The 24025-nt window shown below is 38.7% G+C and overlaps 1 protein-coding gene across 1 annotated transcript in view; it reads right to left on the bottom strand.

The window, feature by feature from the left end:
* LOC128612961 (ryanodine receptor 3) overlaps positions 1 to 24025 on the bottom strand; it is a 232833-nt gene that overhangs the window by 98249 nt on the left and 110559 nt on the right. Inside the window, exons 18-27 of the mRNA XM_053633452.1 lie at positions 23332 to 23573; positions 21130 to 21322; positions 18666 to 18882; positions 16837 to 16941; positions 7471 to 7574; positions 5969 to 6052; positions 5401 to 5560; positions 4629 to 4776; positions 3164 to 3366; positions 227 to 401 (exon numbers count right to left, since the gene is read on the bottom strand). Coding sequence (XP_053489427.1) covers positions 227 to 401; positions 3164 to 3366; positions 4629 to 4776; positions 5401 to 5560; positions 5969 to 6052; positions 7471 to 7574; positions 16837 to 16941; positions 18666 to 18882; positions 21130 to 21322; positions 23332 to 23573 — 1631 coding nt within the window. The remainder of the gene's footprint in view (positions 1 to 226; positions 402 to 3163; positions 3367 to 4628; positions 4777 to 5400; positions 5561 to 5968; positions 6053 to 7470; positions 7575 to 16836; positions 16942 to 18665; positions 18883 to 21129; positions 21323 to 23331; positions 23574 to 24025) is intronic.

Genomic DNA, 24025 nt, shown 5'->3' with positions numbered 1-24025 from the left:
TGATTTCTAAAATTATTTTTGTCAGTAACGAAGAGGCAGGTGAATAACTGAATAACTAAATAACTTTTTGTTTAATTAAAAAGAATTTTAAAAAGTAAAAAGCTTTTACTACACAGGTTTTGATTAAAAATTTGTGCTTTCCTTTTGTTCATATTTGTTAGAAAAACTTTAATCCCACTGTGGCTGTGTGGCAAACCTGATGAAAAAATAAGTCATTCTCTCTCACCATCCTCAGTCTCAAAGTCAGCAAAGCAAAGTTCTGAGCCCTTGTTTGTAATGAGTATTTCTCCATTAAGCGTGAAGATCATGGATTTGTCCTCCATGTTAATCATGCAGCCCACCACATCCCCAGCATGCCAACAACGACCAAACAAACGGCTGCCCTGGTGAAGACGATGACCCTAGGAGTATAACAATAAATAGAGTTCATACTCAAACCCATGTGTTAGGTTACAAGTTTCAGTAGACTTTCCGGAAGATTTCTTGTAGTTACTTGTACAACCCCAATTCCAAAAATGTTGGGACGCTGTGTAAAATGTAAATAAATGTAAATAAAAACAGAATGCAATGACTTGCAAATCTCTTAAACCCATATGTTATTCACAATAGAACATTGAAAACATATCAAATGTTTAAACTGAGTTAATGAACCATTTTAAGAAAAAAATAAGGTAATTTTGAATTTGTTGGCCACAACATGTCTCAAAAGAGTTGGGACAGGGGCAACAAAAGGCTGGAAAAGTAAGTGTTACTAAAAAGAACCAGCTGGAGGTTAATTGGCAACAGGTCAGTAAGATGATATAAAAAGAGTATCTTAGAGAGGGCTGCAATGATTAGTCTGAATAATCAATATCAGGTCTCACAGCACTGTGCAAAAGTATTTTCGGTCCCAACAGATTTGAGGCAGTTTTACAGTGGCCCGAGTTCCCTGGGATAGGCTCTGGGCTCCCTGTGATCCTGTGTAGGATAAGCGGTATGAAAACTGGATGGATGGATGGATGGATAGAAGTGTAGCCATTTCATAGTTTACGTTTAATTTGAAATTTTCAGCCTGTTTAATTTTGGCTTGTTAAGATTAATGATGCTAAACATCTATGTCATTGAGTACAATTTAAACGTAGAGAGAAATAGCCACTTAAATCCATAAAATCCATATCCATATCCATATCCATAAACGTTTCTTGTGTGTTTATAACAAATTCCTTACAAGATTAAATTCCTTATTTGTAATTTAAAATGGTAATTGGTATTGGAAACAGGGAAAAAAAAGAATAGATTAGTCCTATAGGAGAAATTCATAAAGTAACAGGATGTTTTGTTAATCACAGTTTTGTTTTACATTAATTTTTTTCAAATGCCAAATGTTTAATCAGACTTATCTATTATTTCTTGACTAATTAACATGATTAATCAACTAGTAAAATATTTATTTATTTTTGCAGTCCTAATTTCAACAAACACAATTTTGGACCAAATTGGATTTGAAAATCTCATAGCACCAGTAGATTTCTGCATTAATTTATGACCAAAAAATGCACAAATACAAAATATTTGGCTTGAGCCCAATCAAAATGAAGCAACACACCAGAATTAATCAACAAATTATGCTTGCAGCAGCGTGAAAAAAGAGCCCTCTTAGTCTTTTCAACTCAAGTTTCAAGCAAGACTCATTTATATTAGGCTTCCAATCCTACAAGGATAAAGTGTTTTCCACCTTCTATATGTTCATATATATATATATATATTATATATATATATATATATATATATATATATATATATATATATATATATATATAAGCGACATTTTAAAAACCGAACATTTTTGAAAATTGATTTCTAGATGTCTCTTAAACTCAACGTCAAGTGTTAGTGACTAAGCAGCTAGTATCTAGGATAAGAGACGTTGGTATAGGTATTTATAGATGGGGTGAAAAGTGCTAGCTAGTCCATAAAAACATTAGCCACAGAATAGTCATAGGCTACATTAAATTCTTTTCTTTTTTTCAACAGTACAATACGTGTTTTGCACTTGGATTGTAATAAATTAATCATGTTTTGATTTTCCAAGTTGTCCATCAGACAACATTTAGTGTTGATATTAGTGTCAGGTATGTCAGGAGGTGAAGGTGGATGCAAGTGCAGATATACTTAGTGAATAAGTTACTAACAAAACCAAAGACAATAAACATGAACAGACGACACAAAGCAAAGAACATAAAAACTATTTAAACAATACTATGGCAGACACGACAACACACAGATACAACAAAAACTTGACAATGAAACACACAGAAACCAGAAGTTTAATGTCTGTGGTGCTTATTAGGATTAATATGAAACAGGTTTGAGTGATCAGTGAGACATATGACATGATAATGTGACATGCTGGGGTTGATGGGTAGTGTAGTTCTACAGTGTATTCAGTGCAATTAGCCAAGACTTGTACGGTAAACTCAATACTATGTTCTCAAGACACCTAGCTGCGGTATAATACTTTTCTATATATCTCAAGATTGTAATATCTTCAGGTGTTTTTAGATTCGATTTAGTTGTCACTAGAGCCAGTATATTATAGTCAAACTCGACTATAACTGACTATAACCAAGTTTTGTAATCATATCTTTCGTAACAGCTAGTAGGATCTCAGTGCTGTAACAAATAACAGATGCTGAACAGATGCAACAGATGGTAAAATAACAGATGCTGTAAATATTAATAGACATAGTTCTTGTGCTGTATCTCCCTTGTGTTCTTAGTTGAGATTACTTTCACTTAATATGTCTATAGCTTAGTTTGCTATAGCTTTGTGTATTTCTGATTTCCCTTAACAATCAGGAACATTAACAATTTGGAATCTCAGTAAAGTGCAATTCATTTCCATATACAAAATATGCTCTTTTTAAGTACAGTACTATTATGAAAATAATTGTAAACAAAGATTCCTAATTAATTCCCCTTAACCTTTCAGGTACTGTAACTCTGGTACTAGAGTGTGAGTATACTTTATAGATTTTCCATTTATGTAAGACCTGAAGTAATCAGTTAATAATCAATTAATAAATGAATTGTTGTATTAACACTGATCTGTGTGTAGCAGAAGTCAGTCACCCATATGCCAAATCATGGGCTGTGTCTAGTAAAAAATGGATAAAAAACTCACTTTATAACCATCAAAGACGTAGGCCTGATCATCGGTTCCCAGTTCCACATCAGGCCGCACACCTGGTCGAGCCCAACCGACCCTCATATCTCCTCCAGTCACCACTTCAAATTCAAAATACCACTTCCCTGTTTTCACTGCATACGTCCTCTCTAAACGGAAAAAGCGAATCTTATCGATACTTAGTCTCTCCATCACTTGACCTGCAAACAGGGATAGAGAGCAAGAGAAATTAGGAAATGCTGAATGGTCATGTCCCACAAATAAAACGGCATTAGCTGGCAAGGTATTGAAGTATGAATAAGTGAGTGGCTAAGCTTCTAGCTAACTAGTTAGTTTAGTAACCATTGGCCATGTCATATCTTATGTATGTATATAGACTTCTTGTCTACTTGAACAGTACAAATTGTAGTTATTTTTTTTTACCTTTAAATTGCAACAATTCAGTCATGTACAGATTTTCCAAACTGGTCCATAGACATTTTTTTTTAAAACTTATTTAACATTCCATGTTGAATTAGATACGTTAGCTAGCTATATAGTTAAATTGCTTGAGGTAATTCCATTTGATGCATCTTCCCTCATTTGATCAAGACTATGTTAGGTATTTGAGTGTTGTTGGGGGCAGCTGGCTGAAAAGGATTCCAGTACAATTTCCTCATTATTAGCAAAATTCATGCTGACTATGTCAGAATATACTTAATTTCTCTCAAATTAAGTCTAAATAATACTAGCAAAGAAACTAGACTCTTTGAGCAACAGGAGCCTATCCTGGGAACATTGTGTGCGATGTGAGAATACACACTCTCTGGGACAAAAATACATGACAAGGCACTATGGACATACACATGCACCTAGGGGCAATTTACCATTGCCAACCCACCTACTGAAATGCTTTTTGGGAGGTGGAAGGATCAAAACTGCACAAAAACAATAACCAAAGCTCAGAATTGAACCAGGGACCCTGGAGTTGTGAGCCATGAAACAACAAAACTATTCTTGGTCATGGAAAGCAAATAGCTGAATTAGTTATGCACGCTTTTATTTACTAGACTATGCTAATATCTAGGGAGGAAAATAGTCTGTACAGGACTTCACAGAGTTTATTTGTGATTGTTGTGCCTAAAAATGTAACATCAATCAGTCTGCAACTCATGGGGCAAATAAAACACACTGCACTCTCCACTTCTTGATTTTTAACCTCTAAAGCCAAAGTTAACCCACACACTCCTCCTCTATGCAGTGCTATTTTTACAGAAAAAGTAACAGGTGATAATCTTTGCATGATTCATTATCGGCATTGGGTGGAGTCGGACAATGCCTTGCTTTAAAATATATCATCATTGGCAACCATTAATTACTAATAAATATTTAAGAAGTGGAAAAATACCACTAAGCATAAAAGTGCACATGAAAGTCTTGCTATTTTAAATAACACATGATTAAAATTCCCTAAGGCACTCACCCCCCTCCTGGTCAGGAGGCTCGATGTTATAGCCATATCCAATTAGTGTACGGACGGTTTCACGCAGGCTGTCTCGGTTTGACTTCTTGGTGCGTTCATCAAGCAATGCATATGGCACCAGACGGGGATTGCGCTTGCTTTTCAGATCCTAAACAGATATAGAGAGAGAGTGTTATACAGTGTTATTTAGCTGCCCTGCTCTAGGGGATAGCATTCTAAACTGCTGTGTTATGACTTCCCTGGCTATGGTTTCCGCTCATTGGAAAATTAATTATCCATTTGCCCCCATTATTATTTTTATGCTAACATTCTGCTTTATATTACTGTTCTGTGGAGATGTGAAAAAAATTGTAGCAGTACAATTATAGAGGAGACACACTGTAAAATGATGACACATACTGTTGTTTGTCTTATTGCTGCTGTTGTTCTGTGTACTGTTTTGTGTTACATATGCTGTACATATTCTGTGTATTGTGCTGTACCTGTTTTCTTATATTCAATGTAATACTTGTGCTAAATGCAGTCTTGTACAGATCTATTTTTTGTCTCTTATGTTGCACCACAAACCAGTAAAATTTTTTACTATTTTAAATATGTTTATGGGTGGAATGATTATAAGAATACTTCTTGTTGTTTCTTTCAGTCTTGTAACATGTAACCCCAAAGCCCAAACCATAAAAAATATCAAGGGTTGATTATTTAGTAAATAAATGTCAACAATAAAATGAAAACACCAAATGAGAACATCAACCTGAACTGAGGGTTTCATTACCTGCTGTATGCCATAGGTCCAGCCTTGTTTGACCCGATCTTTGGCCCAAACGTTGTGTGCGTTCTCGGCCAACTTGTCCACAAGGAGCTCTTGCGCAGGGCTCAGCTTCACTTCTGAAAGCTCCAGTGGCATGGGCTTGTAGCCATTAGACATCATGTAACTTTGCAGCAGCACAGGATTAGTTTTAGAATGAGGACGATTACAAGTTAGATATACATAACATATTGTATGTTAATAATCTGATTAAAAAAAAACACAGTTTTATAATAGAATGTAAGTTAATAATCTGATCATTAGCTTATTTCTATTACTAATAACTCAGCATTTAGCATTCTGGTATACTGGTCTGATTTAATGTAAATCCAGATATGCTCTACAACAAACAAAGTGTATGTTATACTAGGCTCAAATGCTTTTTGTAAAATTCATACGTAGCGTATAATTAGTTCTTATAATCTGACTAGATTATGAATCACACTAATCCTCTAAATTAATATAATTTGCTGTTGCACTTGATTATCCACCAGCAGGTTACCACATTGGCCACTGAGCTCTGCAAAAGACTTACTTCTTTGGGAGTTTCACTTTTTTTAGCTCCTCTTCAGCGTTGACACTGACCTGAACCACATGGCAGCCCAGAGCCAAAAGAGTCCTAAAGAGACATTATCCAGCGCTGATGAGAGATTATGCTCACATTGCTTTATCCCAGGGGTTCCCAATCTATGGTTTGCTTGATTTACAAATGGGGTGAGGAGAGAAACAATCTCCTCTTTTATTTTATTAATTTATTTTACCAATTAATAATAGAAATAATGAATATGGATTATGTGTGCCAATATTTTAAAATGTCACATTCAAACAAGCTACATTTATATTAATTATGAATGTGATATTTTATTAGTTTTTGCCATCTTGACACAGTGCACTAGTGTAGAGTATCAGCTCCTGTCCATCTACCTTAAAACAACAACCACTAAACAAACTAGCGGCGTGTCTCAAATCACATATTTCTGTACTATTCTAGACTGTTATTGAGTATTTACACTAACTGGTTTTCTTTTTACACTAAGTGTTTGAATTTTTAGAAATCTCTAATGTCACCTTCAAACTTACCAAAAAGTCTGTTTAATGCCAGAAAGTTTTAAAGAGAAACAGAGCTGGTGAGTGTGATTAATGTCTCTGTTTACAAAATCGCTAAACGTTTTACAGTTTCACAGAGACCTGATGGACAGGGATGTTTTGGCTCTGCCATCTATAGTGGATGTGTTTTTCTATTCTTCCAGATACATAAGATTCCCAGGCGAGAGTGTGAACAAAGGCACTAACGTTGCTGCTGCTTCTGCACATGCATGCAAAATCATGTGTCAAGAACGAACCAAATAAACCCTTTGCTTTGTGTTAGGCTGTATCACTCCACCCCAGAGTGGATTATTTTTCGTTAACAACACAACATTTCCCACTAGATTGATAAGTTAGTGCAAAGAATATTTCTTTGGTGTTTAGTCACTTTTTGTTTAGTTACACGCATAAGAGTCTTTTCATATATACTATACAAATGTCTGCCAAAGTACAACATATCTTTCCGTTATACCTTTAAAATGAGTCTGTACCTCAAGGTTGTCTCTGTTTAAAAAATAATTGCATTTCAGAGACATCTGATTAAATTGTGATTGGATCAAGCTGTCCCACTCCAAAGACAAACAAGGTCAGCATATCCTGTTTAAAAAAGCTTACAATTTGTGAAAATAGGCTATTTTGCGTGACCTGTAATCCAAAAGTCCCCTTCCACAACCAAGAGCTCTTTTAATTTGATCAGTTATTAAAACAAATACAACTATTTGTTAAATAAAACAAATTTCATAATACATTCCCCTAGCAAGACTGTATGAGATAATGATAATGTATGAGATATAATTTAAACAAATATATGGTCTCACACCAATTTTAGAAGATATAAACTGATCAATTTGTGTGTTTCCAGATGTATCTCAAATGTTTAGAGCACCTCAACAGGCAATCACTTGTAGGATGGCATACAAACACATTCATCCACAACCATAGAGGGCTTACTTTAATGTCTCTGTTGACATCTGCAGGTTGTAATTCCTCTCTGTTTCAGGCAGCTTTGAGAAATCCACCAGGCAGGGGTGCTGCCTTTTATTATCGTCTCTTATCTGAGGAAGAACAAAACATAAATCATTTTGGCAAATTGGATCCAAAAAAGATGTATAGGACAAACGGCAAAACACTGACGATGCAATACAGATAGCTATAGCAACCCTGAAACTGACTGAAGATTGCTATAAAGAGGGAAAAGAAGAGCATAATGAATGGTACTCAAAAACACACACAGATTTGGAAAGAAGGAATGGCATTTTAGTGGATATTTCAGGTAATGTAGAGGAATCATGGTCTGGAATACTAATGCCCTGGTTTACAAACATTTTGTGTGTAAAAAACACCATGCAAAAAACACATGCAAGCGTATTTACTATTAGGCTTTATGGAAGACTGCATATATCATATGAGCAAAATAGCATGTCTTGTCCATTTTGTAACTTTCAGTTGAAAAGTACAAAATACATTACTGGGCAAAAAAAATTTTTAAAAAATGAGGCCAAGCCCAAAATGGCAAAACATTAAGCTTTTATGGTCTTAACAACAAATCATTGGTCAGAAAATTAGCAAAAATTTAATAAATGCACTCCTGAGACCTCCTGTGCCACCATTTCCTCGTTTACTTTTGCTGCAGTGAATTGTTTGGGGGAAAAGCTATAAATAGGGAAATTCACTTATATGGTCTTCTTGTACACTTATATGGTCTTCTTGTACACATAAAATTATGAAAATGATTAAAATGGTTGATGTAAAATTCAAACTAACACATGTATGGGTGTACAAAATTTAAAGAAAGATCAATAATAAATAAATAAATAAATAAATACAATAAAATAAAAAGCTGTCCACAAGTTTACCCACAAGGCTTAAACATTTAAATAAATCAAAGGGAAAAGCTATCATATACTGAGTTATTTTATCTATTTGTTTAATTCTTGCTAATGTCCTGACCAATGAGTTGTTGTTAAGATCATTAAAAGCTTCATATTTTGGGCTTGGTCCATTTTTTTTGCCCAGGAGTGTACAGAATGCTGTTTATGTAAATAGATTATCACCCACAACATAATTTACTGCAGCCTGAAAGTCACTTTGGCAATAATGATTGCCTAACCTAAGGGTAGTTATTAAATTTATGTATGCCCATTTCTGCTATGTAAAGGCAAAATAAAACGTTTGGGTTACACATGTAACCCTGTTCCCTGAGAAAGGAACGAGACATTTTGTGAGCTACATGCTGTGGGAAGCGCCCTCGCATGTGACCAGTATCTGAAGCTTGTGTAACATCATGCTTATTTATAGACCATGATCAGGTGACATGGCAATTAAGCGCATCGTGTGATATAAAAACAGCACCTATGAACCGCGCCATCAGCCTCTATTATCTGAAGGGAAGACACAATTCACAGGCATGCCCCAGTATGACAAAGCTACGCAGCATCTCGTTCCCTTCTCAGGGAACAGGGTTACAAGTGTAACCCAGACGTTCCCTTTCAAAGGGAACTCAACGTTGCATGAGCTAAACACTGTGGGAACGACAATACCCACTCCGTTATACTGAGGGTATGGCCTGTATAAAAAGATCCGAGACTGAGGGTTTTTGCAAGACATTCAAGCCCGGGGTAGAATGTATATCCAGGCTGTAATATCGGATGAATATGTGTGGCATAGACCACCCCACTGCAGCACACACATCTTGTAAGAGTACCCCTTTGGACAAAGCCTTTGAGGAGGTGACACCCCTAGTGGAATGAGCCCTTATGCACAGAGGCATAGCGAGACTGCACGCCTCCTAAGCGATAGAGATTTCTTCCAGAATCCAATTAGCGATACACTGCTTCGATACAGCATCACCTCTACTGTTGCCACCAAAGCAGACCAGCAGCTGCGCAGACTTACACCACTGGCCGGAGCGGTGAACATAAGTAAGAGAGCCCTTACTACACACAGTAGGTGCAATTTCTCTTGTTCCGGCGTGAGGAACAGAGGAGGGCAGAAAGCCTGCAACACTACTGGCTGGGCAGCAGACGTAGGCAATTTAGGAATATAATCCACCCTAGGATATAGGAAGGCCTTGGCTAATCCAGGGGCAAAGTCAAGGCAGGAAGGGGCAACAAAGAGTGCTTGTAGATCTCCTATTTGCTTGAGAGATGTCAGGGCCAGCAGAGTCTCTGAGGGCTCAAATGGGGCACCTGACAGACCTTCCAGGAGAGCAGAAAGGTCCCAGGAAGGTATGCCTGGTCTGCAGATGGGCCTGAGTCAACTGACACCATTCATAAACCTCGATGTTAGAGGATTTTGCCTCACAGAGGCTCCATCAAGAGGGGCGTGGCTGGCCAAAATGGTGGACACGTAGACCTTGATGTAGAAGGAGCCAACCCTGCTGAGAAACGTCCTTGTAAGAACTCCAGGACTGTAGCTATTGCGCAGTTCACTGGGTCTAGCTGACATTCCTCACACCATGAGACAAAAAGTCGCCACTTGAGCACATACAATTTCTTCGTGGATGATGCTCTATCTAGGAGCTGGTGACCCTCAGGGGCCAGACCCACAGTTTCCATAGTTCCTGCCGAGGGTGATAAATCAGCCTTCTGGCTTGAGACAGTAGATCCCTGTGGATGGGAATCTCCCAAGGAGTGCCGTCCAGCACAGATATTATCTCTGAGAACCATATGCGAGCTGGCCAATAAAGTGCTACTAGCAGCACACGTAGACACTCTTGGAGAACTCTCGGTAGAACTTGTGGGAGCAGAGCAATCATGGGAAAAATGTACAGATGTGATCTCGGCCACATGTGCACCATGCTGTCCAGCCCCAAAGGTGTGGGAGGAGTGAGGGCAAACCACAGTGGGCATTGTGTTGTCACCTCAGAGGCAAACACATCCACTTCCGCTTGTCCGAAACTCCGCCATATGGACACCACCACTTGTGGGTGGAGCCTCCAATCCCTGGGCCTCAGCCCCTGCCTCAACAGGATGTCTGTCTGCCCCCACATTCCAGTTGCCCAGAATGTAAATTGCACTCACTGACAAAAACTTTCCCTCTGCCCAAAGAAGAATTAGTTGCACCTGCCTGAACATGGGGTGCGAACATAATCCTCCATGGTGGTTGATATGTGAGACCACCGCTGTGTTGTCTGTCACAACTACCACATGGTGACCTCTCAATTGAGGAAGAAAGAATTTCAGTGCTAGAAACACGGCCCGCATTTCTAGCCAATTTATTTGCCACTCCAGATGCGGGCCACTCCAGAGACCGTGAGCTGGACAGCCATCTAAGAATGCGCCCCGGCCTGTGAGGGAGGTGTCTGTCATTACCGTCTTGTGATAAGGAGACACCCCTAGAGTGTGACCCAAAGCTAGAAACCAGGGACACCTCCAAATTCCCAGAGCACGTAGGCATAGCCACGTGACACTGATTACTCTCAGAGGTTTCATCCTCAGACAAAATCCCCGACTTTTCAGCCACCACTGAAACGGTCTCCTGTGCAATAGGCCCAATGGTATGACGTTGGCTGCTGCTGCCATAAGCCCCAACAGTCTCTCATAGAGACTGGAGGGGATGCCCAGATCCAGCTTTATCTTGCTCAATGTTGATACGATTAACCCTACGCATATTAGAGTAGAAATGCCCTCATCATAGCAGAATCCTTATAAACTCCTCTACACTGGAGAAAGCATACTTTTCTTGAGGTTCAAGAATGACATCCATGCACTTTGTGAAGGTGTATAAGGGGATAAAGCTAGCCTGAAGGGAAGAACCTGATATCGGTATGTGTTGCCTCCAAACACAAACCTCAGAAACTTGCTGTGACTGGGCGATATTTCTATGTGGAAATATGCATCTTTTAGATCTATCGTCACAAACCAGTCCTCAAACTGAATCGTTGGAACGATAAGTTTGAGTGTCAGCATCTTGAACTTGTATGTCTGAAGAGTATGGTTCAGATCTAAAATTGACTGCATACTCCCATATTTTTTGCAGGAAATAATGGCTGTAAAATCATCCCTCCCTCAGGGAATGGTGTACATGTTCTATGGCCCCTTTGTCCAAGAGGAATTTTACTTCCTGCACTAACATCTGGCTCAGGTCTGTGCTGACTACTGTGGTGAGCACACCTCTGAACTGGGGTGTGGGGTGGGGGGTTGGGGGATTTTTGGGAGTACAGCTTGGGAGAAAACTTGGGACAGCCTTGGCTAGGGGAGGCCCTACAGTAGTACTGGGGGCTAACAACCTCATGTCCCCTGATACGTCCCTACACTGCCAGTCATTACCGCTCCTCCTTTGTCTGCTTGGCCTTTATGACCATTCTCAGATCAGGCCTAGTGGCAGACTGCGACTGTGTCTGCCCGGTTCCCTTGGCTGTCTGCGGGGGAAGGCGGGCTGCCACACTCACCTTCTGTGCCTCCCTCGTACTAGTGCTGGTGAACTCGACACAATAGGGAAGGAACTGGCTGAATGCCACATATGTCGAGCTCACGCAGCAGGTCTGTCTGGGAAGCCTGCAACACTGCCACTGTATACAGTGGCCCAAAAGCAAGACCCATTACCTCATAGGCCTTGCCCTCCAACGGCACAGTGACCTTACATGGCTTGGATGGCAAAGCCGGCCCCCCTAAATTACCTGCTGTCGATAGAGAGAGGTAGCTCTCAAGTGCCTCCTCCACCTTCAGCATAGCTAAATAGCCGTGCCGTTCATTACCCATGATGGCTGAATAATCAGACATCACGGTGTTATAAATACGACTTATGTAAGGTTTTCCCCAGAAGCGTGATATTTTGTCATTCACTTCTGGAAAAAAGGGCAGTGTGAGGGAGATTTATTTTCACTGGGGAGAAAAAAAAGCTCATCCATACAGCCTTAGTAATCATTTCAAGCAGCTCTTTATATGCTTGAGAGCTACTCACAGATTTTAGGACACCCTTCTGGCTCCTCAAAGTCAGAGAGGAAATTATGTATTTATTTATTTAATTTATTATTATTATTATTATTATTATTATTATTATTATTATTATTATTTTATAAATATTATTAATATTTTTTTGACTTTCCATAGCAGAAGGAGGAGTTGCGAAAATCTGGTGGAGAGCCAGACCCGGAAGACAGAAAGAGATAGAGTAGCGCTCGTCTACGGCTCCTCTTCCAGATCCATAAGAGATCCCCAGGACCTGAACCAGCTGCCTCGGCAGTGGCCGGCCCAGATCTGCGAGGCTCTGAAACCCAACTCCCTTCGGCCGAGAAAAGCGCGAGTTGCGAGTGGAGCTGCCTAATTGTAAGGTGTTAACAATGCAAACAGTCAGACCTCTCAAGGGCTGCCCTGGTGTGCTCCATCCCTAGACACATCACACAGAAAGTGTGTCCGTCCCCCTCATGATGAAATGGGAGAGAAGCGTAACACACTTCCTGAATTCTCTCACTCATACTTTCCTCGCTCTCTCTCTTTTTTAAAGGGACAGAAAAGTAAAGAGATTTTTAATCTCTGAAGATAGAGAGAAAATGAAGAGTCTTTTTGCAAGCATTACACAAACGACTGACATGTAGTCTCGCTGAAGATAATAAGGCTGATGGCGCAGTTCATAGGTGCTGTTTTTATATCACGCGACACACTTAATTGCCACATCACCTGATCATTGCAGGCCTATAAATAGGCATGATGTTACACAAGCTTCAGATACTGGTCACGGGTGAGGGCACTTCCCAGAGCATGTAGCTTGTGCAACGTTGAGTTCCCTTTGAAAGGGAACAATTGTTTTATTAGTTCATCAAAACTGTCAGTATTTCAAAAGCTTCTCAAAATCATGCTACCACATTAAATTAAATACAATATATGCATCATGGTCTCACCTCTGATTCCAACAGAATTCAAAGGGTCTGTGAAAAGGTTTTTTTTATTTGCATATATATACCTTAATAACAGAACATAAAATCATGTCTTTCCTTTATTTTATTCATATTGCATTTCGAATAGTTTTTAGATATCCTTCACAACCCTCAAATTTTAGATTCAGTTCACTCTCCTGGAACACTCTTTGAGATCTGAGTTTGCCACAACTATGGTAAACAATTAGAACATAATATTCATTTCACTACCCTCCAAGTTTGCACATGACACGTTTATACATTTACTCTTTAGAAGATTGCATTTACAAATTAGTGCTTCTTAACTGGCATCATAGTAAATCAGGACTAAGCATGAATGAATAAATAGTCCTTCATTAACACTACTACTATAAACTAATGGGAAATTAGTAGGTAGGAATGATTGGAGTATTTCACCATTAACTGAGCAGTAATTTCTGAGTCTTATATTTCTCCTGCAGAACTAGTAGTTAACTATGTTTCTTTTATAATAATTACGGATTAATTACTGATCATATTAACACTAATTCCCAATTGAGACATTTGTTTCACTTTCCTTTTACACATTTACACATTGCTAATTACTGAAGGGTGACTGTTTCATTCTTTAGTTGTTAATGATAATCTGGAAAAGTGAAACACATAGAAAGTACTTTCTAATGGACAGAACTCTTTGTGTGGGTCACAGGGAGTATTACAATTAGTAACATAATAAAATGTTCAAATGTTACAGTAGTCCTATATACATAACAAATCTTAAATAAAAAAAAGTAGGGTGGTCAAGTCTTGGGGTCGCAGAAAATGCATAATGCCTATTTTGGGTCATTTTCCCAAAACATTTGGATACTCCTGCTGTAGGCTGTCTCATCTCTGTTTGTAATGAGGTCTAGAATGGGTGTGTCATCAGCAAAACTTGAAAATGACGTTGAAGCTGTGTTTGGCACCAGAGTCATGCCTGAAGCAGGAGTACAGGAGGGGGCTCCGTACACATCCCTAGGTAGCACCTGTATACAGACTTAGTATGGATGAAGTGAGGGTCTGCTCATTAGGAAAACCATTGTTACTTAAAATTAAATAGCCATAGTTAGCTGCAAGAGAAATGTAAGTCTCAGTAATTCCTGCTAGGTTATTAGTGAACTACACCATGCAAGTTACTAGTAAACTCCAAGCATTCTTACTGAGTAATTAATTAGTGTTCCTTAGTAGGTAATCACAGTAACCTAAGTGTTGATGAAGAACTAGTCATTCATTCTTGCTTACACTTTGTAAAGTAAGCTAGAAATTATAGAAGAGTATTGTACATGTTACTAGCATTGATTTTTAATTCTGACATTCTTTATGAATACAGATTAATTTTTTATTATTTATGGTGAATTACATCTTTAGTAGAAGCTTAACCCTTAAACACATACCTCGGGTCGATGGTGACCCGGGACGTCATCCAGTACCCTCCCCCTCGTTCATTTTTTCACGTTAGACCTCCACCTTCTTGGTATTCCTCAATGTATTCATTATCAACAATATAACAAAAACATTTTTTATTGTCAAATAATATCTGCTTTATAATTCATTTATTGTAAAATGTTTATAGGGTTGCTACTGACCCGAGGTACATAGACATAAAAAAAAATTAAAAACTTGACATGGTTCAGCAATTTACTGCAGAACAAGTTTCTAATCAAATATTAGCGTCGTTTTATGGTGGATCTGATGATGAATCTGTCAGCGAACAAAATATTGATTTTGATGATTATGAACACAAAAGCAGCCTATTGAGAGTAATGCATCGAATGATCCGATCCCGAATATGAGCCATATGCTGAATTTACCAGGGGAAATGCAGAAGGTGTCACAATTATCTATCTTAATATTACTTAATAATATTGTTTTTAGCCATGATTATATTATACATGAAATTATACATGATAAAATGACTTTAATTACGAAAATATTAAATATTGTAATGATTTTAATTATGTTATGGTGACTGAAACGATTGAATGAAAATGCTACAATACTTTCATTATTTTAGCATGTGAATTATTGGTGCGTGATTTTAATGGTGTATCTCTTTTGCATTTGTTTTATTTTGTAATTGTAAATAAAATATTAGGACAGTTTTATACTATTGGAGCAGTTTAGAGATCCATCCATGTTATATACTCCGGGTCGCTAACGCCCCGAATATGTATTAATGACTGTCGAAACATTTATGCATTTAAGGGTTAATCCTGGGATTGTTTTTTTTGTTGTTGTTTGTTTGGGGTTTTTTTAAACCACAGACACAAACCACTGCCATGGAAGCATCGCTGCTAGACAAAGAGAGGGAACTGCATGTCTAGATAAATTTAAGGAAGCACCCAATACCCCTCCTGATAATATAAAGCCATCACCAACTGTGCCAGATACATTTATATTTTGATCTTGATTTTCCAGCCAATGCTACATCACCCCAAAGTTAACAAGGTCTCATTAAAACCATAAATAAATCCTGCCCACAACAGCTGGACCTCGATGATGGCAGCTTAACAAGTGGAGAGCTTGACCTGTCCTAATAATTGCTCTTGGCCCTAATTAAGAACTCTATTTAACTACTGTGAGGAACAGAAAAAATGGTCTGAGTACAAAAAGAGACTCACTGTTTTTCAGGGCTTAGGAGAAGGAAATCAAAGAGAATATGATCAATATAAGTCAACATATTAATCATATTTGTAGTACATACATACAAGTGCTGGGATTTTGATGATGATTTTGTCTTAAAGGGCCTACTGTGGTCTTAAAGCCATTTTTTTTTTTACATAAAAAATAAGAGAGGATCACAGATACTAACTATTTCATAATGAAAGTCTGGTTTTACAAACAGAAATTAATCAGGCTTAACTGAATAAATTACATAGAAATACTACATTGAATTTGTAAATGAGTTATTGAGAAATTGAGCACATAGTCATAGTTTATTCATGACAAGTGTTGAAACTGCAGCAAATGTGTGCTGTTACCCATTCAGCCCTTTAATCTGAGTAAATCAACCACAATTTAAAGCAAAATCAATCATACCCAACATGGGAGAAATGACTGAATTAAGTAATCTGGAACATATGGAAATTAAAATGGAGTTGATGCTTTCAATTGCACAATGAACCAAAATCTTTTTTTGACTTACCCTCTGTTTAATTTGATCAGCAAATTATAAAAGAGAAAGCAAAGTGAAGCACTGAACAAGCTTTTGTTAATATAAATGATAACCATTCAAAAATTCAGAGTAAGAATCTGATCTGTAGTATCTAAAAGTTTTCAGTAGTATGCGCTTGAAATATTGGTGTGGATGAAATTTGAGTGTGTGTCATAATTGTATGATCTGGTCCAAACTAAAATGTATGGTTGTGTGTTAAAATGGTATGGGCTATGTGCTATCAGGCCTGCTGAACTTTTTGTTGTTGTTGTTGTTGTTGTAGTCGTACCTTGCCATAAGACCAGCCCAGTTCAATCTTGTTTATGGCCCACAGTTCATGGATGTTCTCAGCCAGCCTATCACGTACTTTCTCCAGGTGAGGAGGCATGACAATCTGTGACACAAAAAAGGCTTTACAATGAGCTTTAGATTTACAAAAGGTTTTACATTTATTAATTTCTTTTTAAACTATTATTAAAATAATTTACAATTTATTTGTTGGATGTTGATCATTCTGTTTATCTACTATTTTTTTTATTGCACTTGCTATGTTCTTTTTAATTTTTAATTTTAATTTTTAATTAATATTGAAATACAAGTATTTGAGTTTATGTAAGCTCTGTCTCTATGTGTGTCCTTATACACTCACCAGCCACTTTAATAGGAACACCTGTAAATCTGCCAATAATTTGGCAGCAGTGCAATGCATAATGTTCACATCAAACATTATCATTTACATAGTACATTATCCATCCATCTTCTACCGCTTACTCCTTCTTCAGGGTCACGGGGAACCTGGAGCCAATCCCAGGGAGCATCGGGCACAAGGCGGGGTACACCCTGGACAGGGTGCCAGTCAATCGCAGGGCACAATCACATACACACTCACACACCCATTCATACACTACGGACACTTTAGACACGCCAATCAGCCTACCATGCATGTCTTTGGACTGGGGGAGTAAACCAGAATACCTGGAGGAAACCCCCACAGCACAGGGAGAACATGCAAACTCCGCACACTCCCGGCGGGAATCGAACCCTGGACCCTGGAGGCGAACGTGCTAACCACTAAGCCACCATGTGCCCCATTAGTACATTAGTATGTAAATGTGATCTAAGTGATTTTGACCATAGCATTGTTATTGTTGCCAGACACATTGGTACTGAGTAATTCAACTGCTGATCTCCTGGGATTTACATACACAACAGTCTCTAGAGTTTACACAGAATAGCATGATAAACAAAGCAGCAGTTCTGCAGGTGGACATGCCTTGAGAGAGGTCAGAGGAGGTCATAGGAGAATGGCCAGACTGGTTCAAGCTAACAGGAAGACTGCAGTAACTCAAATAACCACTCTTTACAAACTTGGTGACCAGAAAAGCATCTTAGAATGCACAACATATCGAGGAGGGTGGGCTACAACATCTGAAACCACATCAGCTTCCATTCAAGTCAGCTAAGAACAGTAATCTGAGGCTACAGTGGGCACAGGCTCACCAGAACATGACAATTTAAGACTGGAAAAAAGACCAGGGAACGTTATTCTGATATTTACCTGTCCAGTTTCGATGTGCCTGTGCCAACTGCAGCCTCTGATTCCTGTTCTTGGCTGACAGGAGAGGAGCCCAGTGTGGTTTTGAGTGGAGTCAAACTCGATGTGTGTGTCACTGTGTAACTCAGAGATGGAAAACTCGAGTCGTGACTTGGACTCGAGTCGCACTTAAGTCACAAAAAAAAAAGACTTGCAACTTGACTTGGACTCATGAACAACTGACTTGGACTTGAAGACAGAGACTCGTGAAAAACACGATTTTTTTTATTTTGCCAATTTACCTACATACATGTTTTTGAAAGGTGTGGGAAACTGGTGAACCCAGAAGCAGAAATTCAGCACAGACAGTAACCCGGGCTCAGAATTTTACCAGGGACCCTGGACCTACCTGCTGCACCCCTTTATTTACAAGGTATAAAATGTTTTGTACATAAACTTGGATACATTTGATGACTAAACTACATAAAGAAACAGCAACACATCCATAACTAACTAACCTTCACATAAACTTTATTCTGTCAATTTTGTTATTCTTGTATTGACATAATAAATAATGTTCTTACTTGAGAGGTGTCCACTGGAGTGGGTATAAAAGAAGCCTGGGACAGAAATTGTGTGGTGCCCAGCAAGTCTCTCACTCCATCCACATCCCTTTTGTACTCCTTAACTGGTTCTACTCGCATCTTTTCTTTGGGAAGCAGTGCCTCATAGCAGGGAGCGTAGCCTGACGGAGGCAGGAACTTAAATTCACCGTGGCGGCCACCTAAAAGGAAACGCACCCTGCAGAGATAAACAAAGGTTGAGTGGGTGAATACAAAATGAAAATAAGATGCTGGACAAGATAAAGAAATCAGTCCAAAATGGTGTCGGTGAGAGGCAACATGTTGGACGCCGCTCTCCGCAGATCTGAATCCTTAAATCCATGTGCTTAAGAAATTGAGACTGCCATTACTTTCTATGTATTATATGTATTTGTGGTATAACAGTTATTGAAAATTATTAAACTTGTGCTTTGAGGTGGAGTACTGTACTGTGTAATGAGCGTGAGATTTTTGTTTTGATTTTTGTGCTAATGGCTTACAGTTTTGCTCATAAATTTAAATAACCCTTGCAGAATCTGCAAAATGTTAATCTTTTTTTTTTTTAAAATAAGAGGCCTCATTAAAATTGCATTTTTGTTTTTTATTTAGTACTGTAAAATCCTCCAGGTCCTGCACATTCTTTGCTTTCCCAGTATCTTCTGCATATTTGACCCCTTTCCAACAGCGGCTATATGATGTTGAGATCCATCTTTTCACACTAAGGACAACTGAGGGACTCATACACAACTATTACAAAAGGTGCAAACATTCACTGATGCACAAGAAGGCAACACAATACGTTAAGTAAATTGTTTCTGAAAACCTTATTCTGCAAGGGGTACAGTATATAAATTCAAGAGCACAACTGTAGGTAAAGGGCAAGTGCTCTTAGTGCCTGTGTGTAATAACAATGTGTAAGCATAAAAATGTAGGAAAAAATATTTATCAGAACAGAGATAGATTGGCAAAATGAGCAGTGCACATTAACTAGTATCACAATGTGCTTTGAACTGATCTTGTATCAACACCGTAATTACTCTTTTGGGCTTTATTAACTTGCGAGCACTCTCAGCAATCCTTCAATCTAATTTAGAGAGATATAAAAATTACAATAATAGCCATAAAGTGATTTATAGTCTCTGCTTACTTTCCAATGTTCTCTGAACACCCTGAACACCTGGTAAGGCTTTTTAATGGAAAACCCTTTCCAGCTGGCCTCTTCAGACACACTTACCAACACAAAATTAAATTAATCAATTCCCTATAATTCGATGTATACGTTTGAATTGAGTTACTTCTCTCAAATCAAACACCCATGCATGCAAACACGCATATATTTAAATAAATGTAGCACAGTTAAAAAAAAATGGAAGTCATGGTCAAAAGATGTACAGCTTTGCTGAGCTTCAATGCTGTAAGTATGAGCGCCATTGTGTGTGTTATCAGATGGTCACACATGTTGCCACTGCTAGACAGCATTTTATAGAGAACCAGACATAATCAGCAGCCAAAGAGGAAGAGTTAATGCTATTCCAAGTGCCGGGAGTATTAACATGCCCACCATGCACTCAGTGCTCAGCTTTAGAGCTTTAACCATTTGCATTGGTCATGAAATATTATTAATATTAACACTTTACATGGCAAAAAAAAACCCCAACTCTTACAGGTTACCTGCAAAAGGATATTAGTAAATGAATGGGTGTGAATAAGGTTTGAAATAGAGTAGGTAATAAGAGGCAATACAAAAGGCTGTACTCCAAAAAGGCAATAAAAAAGCATGGCAGGATGTTGTAAAGCAACTGAGTAATAAAAGCAATGAGAAACAATTCTGAGACAAACTATGAGAAAATGCTTATCAAGCTGTGACACTCAAACTAGCTTGTCCAATGTACTGTGTAAACATATATACACACATACTGTATACTAAATGGCCAAAAGTATGTGGACATCTGACCTTCACTCCCATATGTGGGTCTTCCCCAAACTGCTGCCATAAAGTTGGAAGCACACTGTTGTATATGATGTCTTTGTATGCTGTAGCATTACAGTTTCCCTTCAATATGTTCCAGCATGACAATGCCACTGTGCACAAAGCAAGGTCCAGGGAGACATGGTTTGTCAAGGTTGGAGTGGAAGAACTTGAGCGGCCTGCACAGAGCCCTGACCTCAAGCCCACTGAACACTTTGGGGATGACCTTTAATGCTAATGGTGCCCCAGGCCTCCTCACCCAACGTTTCACGTCACTAATGCGCTTGTGGCTGAATGGGCAAATCCGCACAGCCACATTCCACATTCTTGCAGAAAGCCTTCCCAGAGGAGTGGAGTTTTTTATATCAGCAAACAGATCTGCAAGTTTTTTTGTAAATGTGCGTGTGATGGTCAGGTGTCCACAAAGCTTTGGCCATGTAGTGTATAATCCCTCTAATTTGTACATTTGTTACATACTTGACACCAGCGGAGAAGCTCACGACAGGGAAGAAGAGACCATCTGTGTTGAAGCTCTCAAACATGCCTTGAACAGGCTGACCGTTGATTCTAAAGGAGATGCTTGGAGCTCCAAGATCTAAACAGCAGCTCACCACATCATCTGAGGCAAGTACATGCTGGTTTACTGAAGCTACTCTCCGTGGGATTCGACCTGCAGCACAAACATAGACACATAAACAAAGAACTGTCTGTGAACACAGAGGAGGAGTCAGTCAATGCCTTATAACTGTAACTTCTGCACTTTATAAAGTATTTTACCTTTACCTTAGCAATCCACACTAGATCACTTTCATGAGCACTGCACTTGCATGAGAGGCAATTCAGAATAAATCGAGTTTCAGACTAAACAGTGACTAATAAAAATAAATAAACTGCATTTTGTGTGAACTGCCAGAACAAAATAGCACAATTTAAGTACCTAAATTGATTGAAAAAAAAATAAAAAATCTCAATCTACAGGGTGTCCCAAAAGTCTCCACATATACAGTCATGTGAAAAAATAAGGACACCCCATGGAAATTGTTGGCTTCTTTGACATTTTTGGACAAGCAAACATTTGATCCTCTTTATAAAGTTGATACACTCTATCAAATGACACATAAAAGTGACATTCTGTAGTCATTTTCAATTTAAATGAAAAAAAAAAAAACACATGGAAAAAGTAAGTACACCCCTACATTTATTACACCTTCAAACCCAAAGATTATTTGTTATGTCTTCAAAGAGTCAGGTGTTCAAGATTGGGTGCCAGTGATAAGAACCTGCTTAGGGAATGCAGGTGCAACCTGTCTTATTTATACCCCTCTCATATCTAGTGTCTGGTGTTCCCTTTCCCTTTTGGGTTGTGTGATGTCATCATGCCAAGATCTAAAGAGTTCTGTAAGGCCTTCAGAAAAAAGAGGTTTTGACCTGCATGGGAGGCGTGCCAGGAAAAAAGCCTTTGCAAGACTACAGTTTGCCAATGAGCATATAGGCAAAGACCAGGCCTTTTGGAATAATGTGCACTTGACAGACAATCAAAGATAGAGCTGTTTGGCCACAGTAACAGCACACATGTTTGGCATAGACCAAAGACAGTTTTTCAGGAGCAGCAACTCATACCAACTATGAGGCACAATGGTAGAAATGTTGTGTTTTTGGGTTGCTTTGCTGCCTCAGGGACTGGGCAGTTTGCATTCATTGATTCAACTATGAATTCTGCATCATATCAAAGAGTGCAGATGATGAAGATGAAGAGTGAAGATAATGTGAGGTCATCTGTCTAAAAGTTGAAGTTGAACCAAAAGTGGACCTTTCAACAGGCAAAATCCACCAAGGAATGGCTCAAAAAGAAGAAATGGAGGGTTATGGAATGGCAAAGTCTGGATTGGAATCCCATTGAAATGTTGTTGGGGGATTTGAAACAGGCAGTACATGCAAGAAAACCCTCAAACATCTCGCAACTGAAAGTATATTGCATGGAAGAGTGGTCAAAATTTCCAGCAAGCCTGGTGGACAATTATGCAAAATGCCTACTAGAAGTTATTTCTGCTAAAGTGGGCAATACTAGCTTCTGAGGCCATGGGTGTACTTACTATTTCCACAGAAGAATATCACATCTATTGATATTTCTTTTGCATAAATGATTGAAAAAACGAATTATCCTTGTGGTTTTGTTCAAGTATATAACTTAATTAACAGGCACTATTTCACATAGGCACTTTTTCAGATATCTAAAAAAAATTTCAGATAGCCTTTAAAAATGTCTTTGACAAAAGAAGAACGTATTGAAATCATTCTCATAGCTGCATTGGGAAGCTGTCACAAGGTTGCGAAGTACTTTAACAAGAAAAATGGCAAGCACATCACACACTGTTGCCAAACCATCCATCCATCCATCCATCCATCTTCAACCACTTACTCCTTTTCAGGGTCGCGGGGGAACCTGGAGCCTATCCCAGGGAGCATCGGGCACAAGGCGGGGTACACCCTGGACAGGGTGCCAGTCCACTGTTGCCAAACCTCTTAACAAATTCAAAATGACTGAAAGTGTTGCGGACCAAGCGAGGAGTGGACGTCCACGAACACCCACTGACGAAGGCACAACCGACATGCATAGTTCCCTATGTATAGGGACTTTTGGGACATCCTGTATTTTAAATATTTAGTAATTAAGCATACCTGACCACAAGTGAAGTCCATCAAACCCATAAGAATAGAGGTCATCTCCAACTCCATTTCCCCCCCAGCCCTCTCCACCCCCTGGGTAGGGGGCATAGCCTTTGGAGGAAGCCCACCCGACCCGCAGGTGAGAAGGTTCGCTGGTTATAAAGTGCTCCACCTGGTCTATCATCAGCTCAAAGTACCACTTCTTGTACTGAGCAGAACCTTCCCTCACTCCCAGAAAGATGTTAGGTCTCATGCTATCATTATAGAAAAGGAAACAGAACAGACAGTTTGTGTCAAAAAATCTTAATAAATGATGTAAATGTGTAAATGTATGACTTGCTGTTTATAAAGCCAATGGAAAATGCAACACTCACGAAACAGATGTGCTAGAATCAACACTTAGTGTGTTATTTTAACATATGTTTGCACCTAGTTGTTATTTTTATCACAACCCGCATGTCATTATATTTAAGGCAGTCAGTGTTGTCATTTGATTAATGCAAGTATGTATTCAAATGTAGCCTAATATTAAAAAATTACTTTAAATCTCTTACGCGACACTCATGCAAAAAAAAATAAAAAATAAAAAGCATTTACCACAGCACTGTCAGATTCTCTACACTGACTGGTCAAAATGTGTTGATTAATAGTTTTATAACAGCAACTTTGACAATAGTGCCAGCTATAATACATATTATAGGTTTAT

The sequence above is a fragment of the Ictalurus furcatus genome, chromosome 9 (assembly GCF_023375685.1).
Source record: "Ictalurus furcatus strain D&B chromosome 9, Billie_1.0, whole genome shotgun sequence".
Classification (NCBI taxonomy): Eukaryota; Metazoa; Chordata; class Actinopteri; order Siluriformes; family Ictaluridae; genus Ictalurus; species Ictalurus furcatus.
The sequence above is the reverse complement of the archived record's forward strand: the minus strand, read 5'-3'. Positions and strand labels throughout refer to the sequence as shown.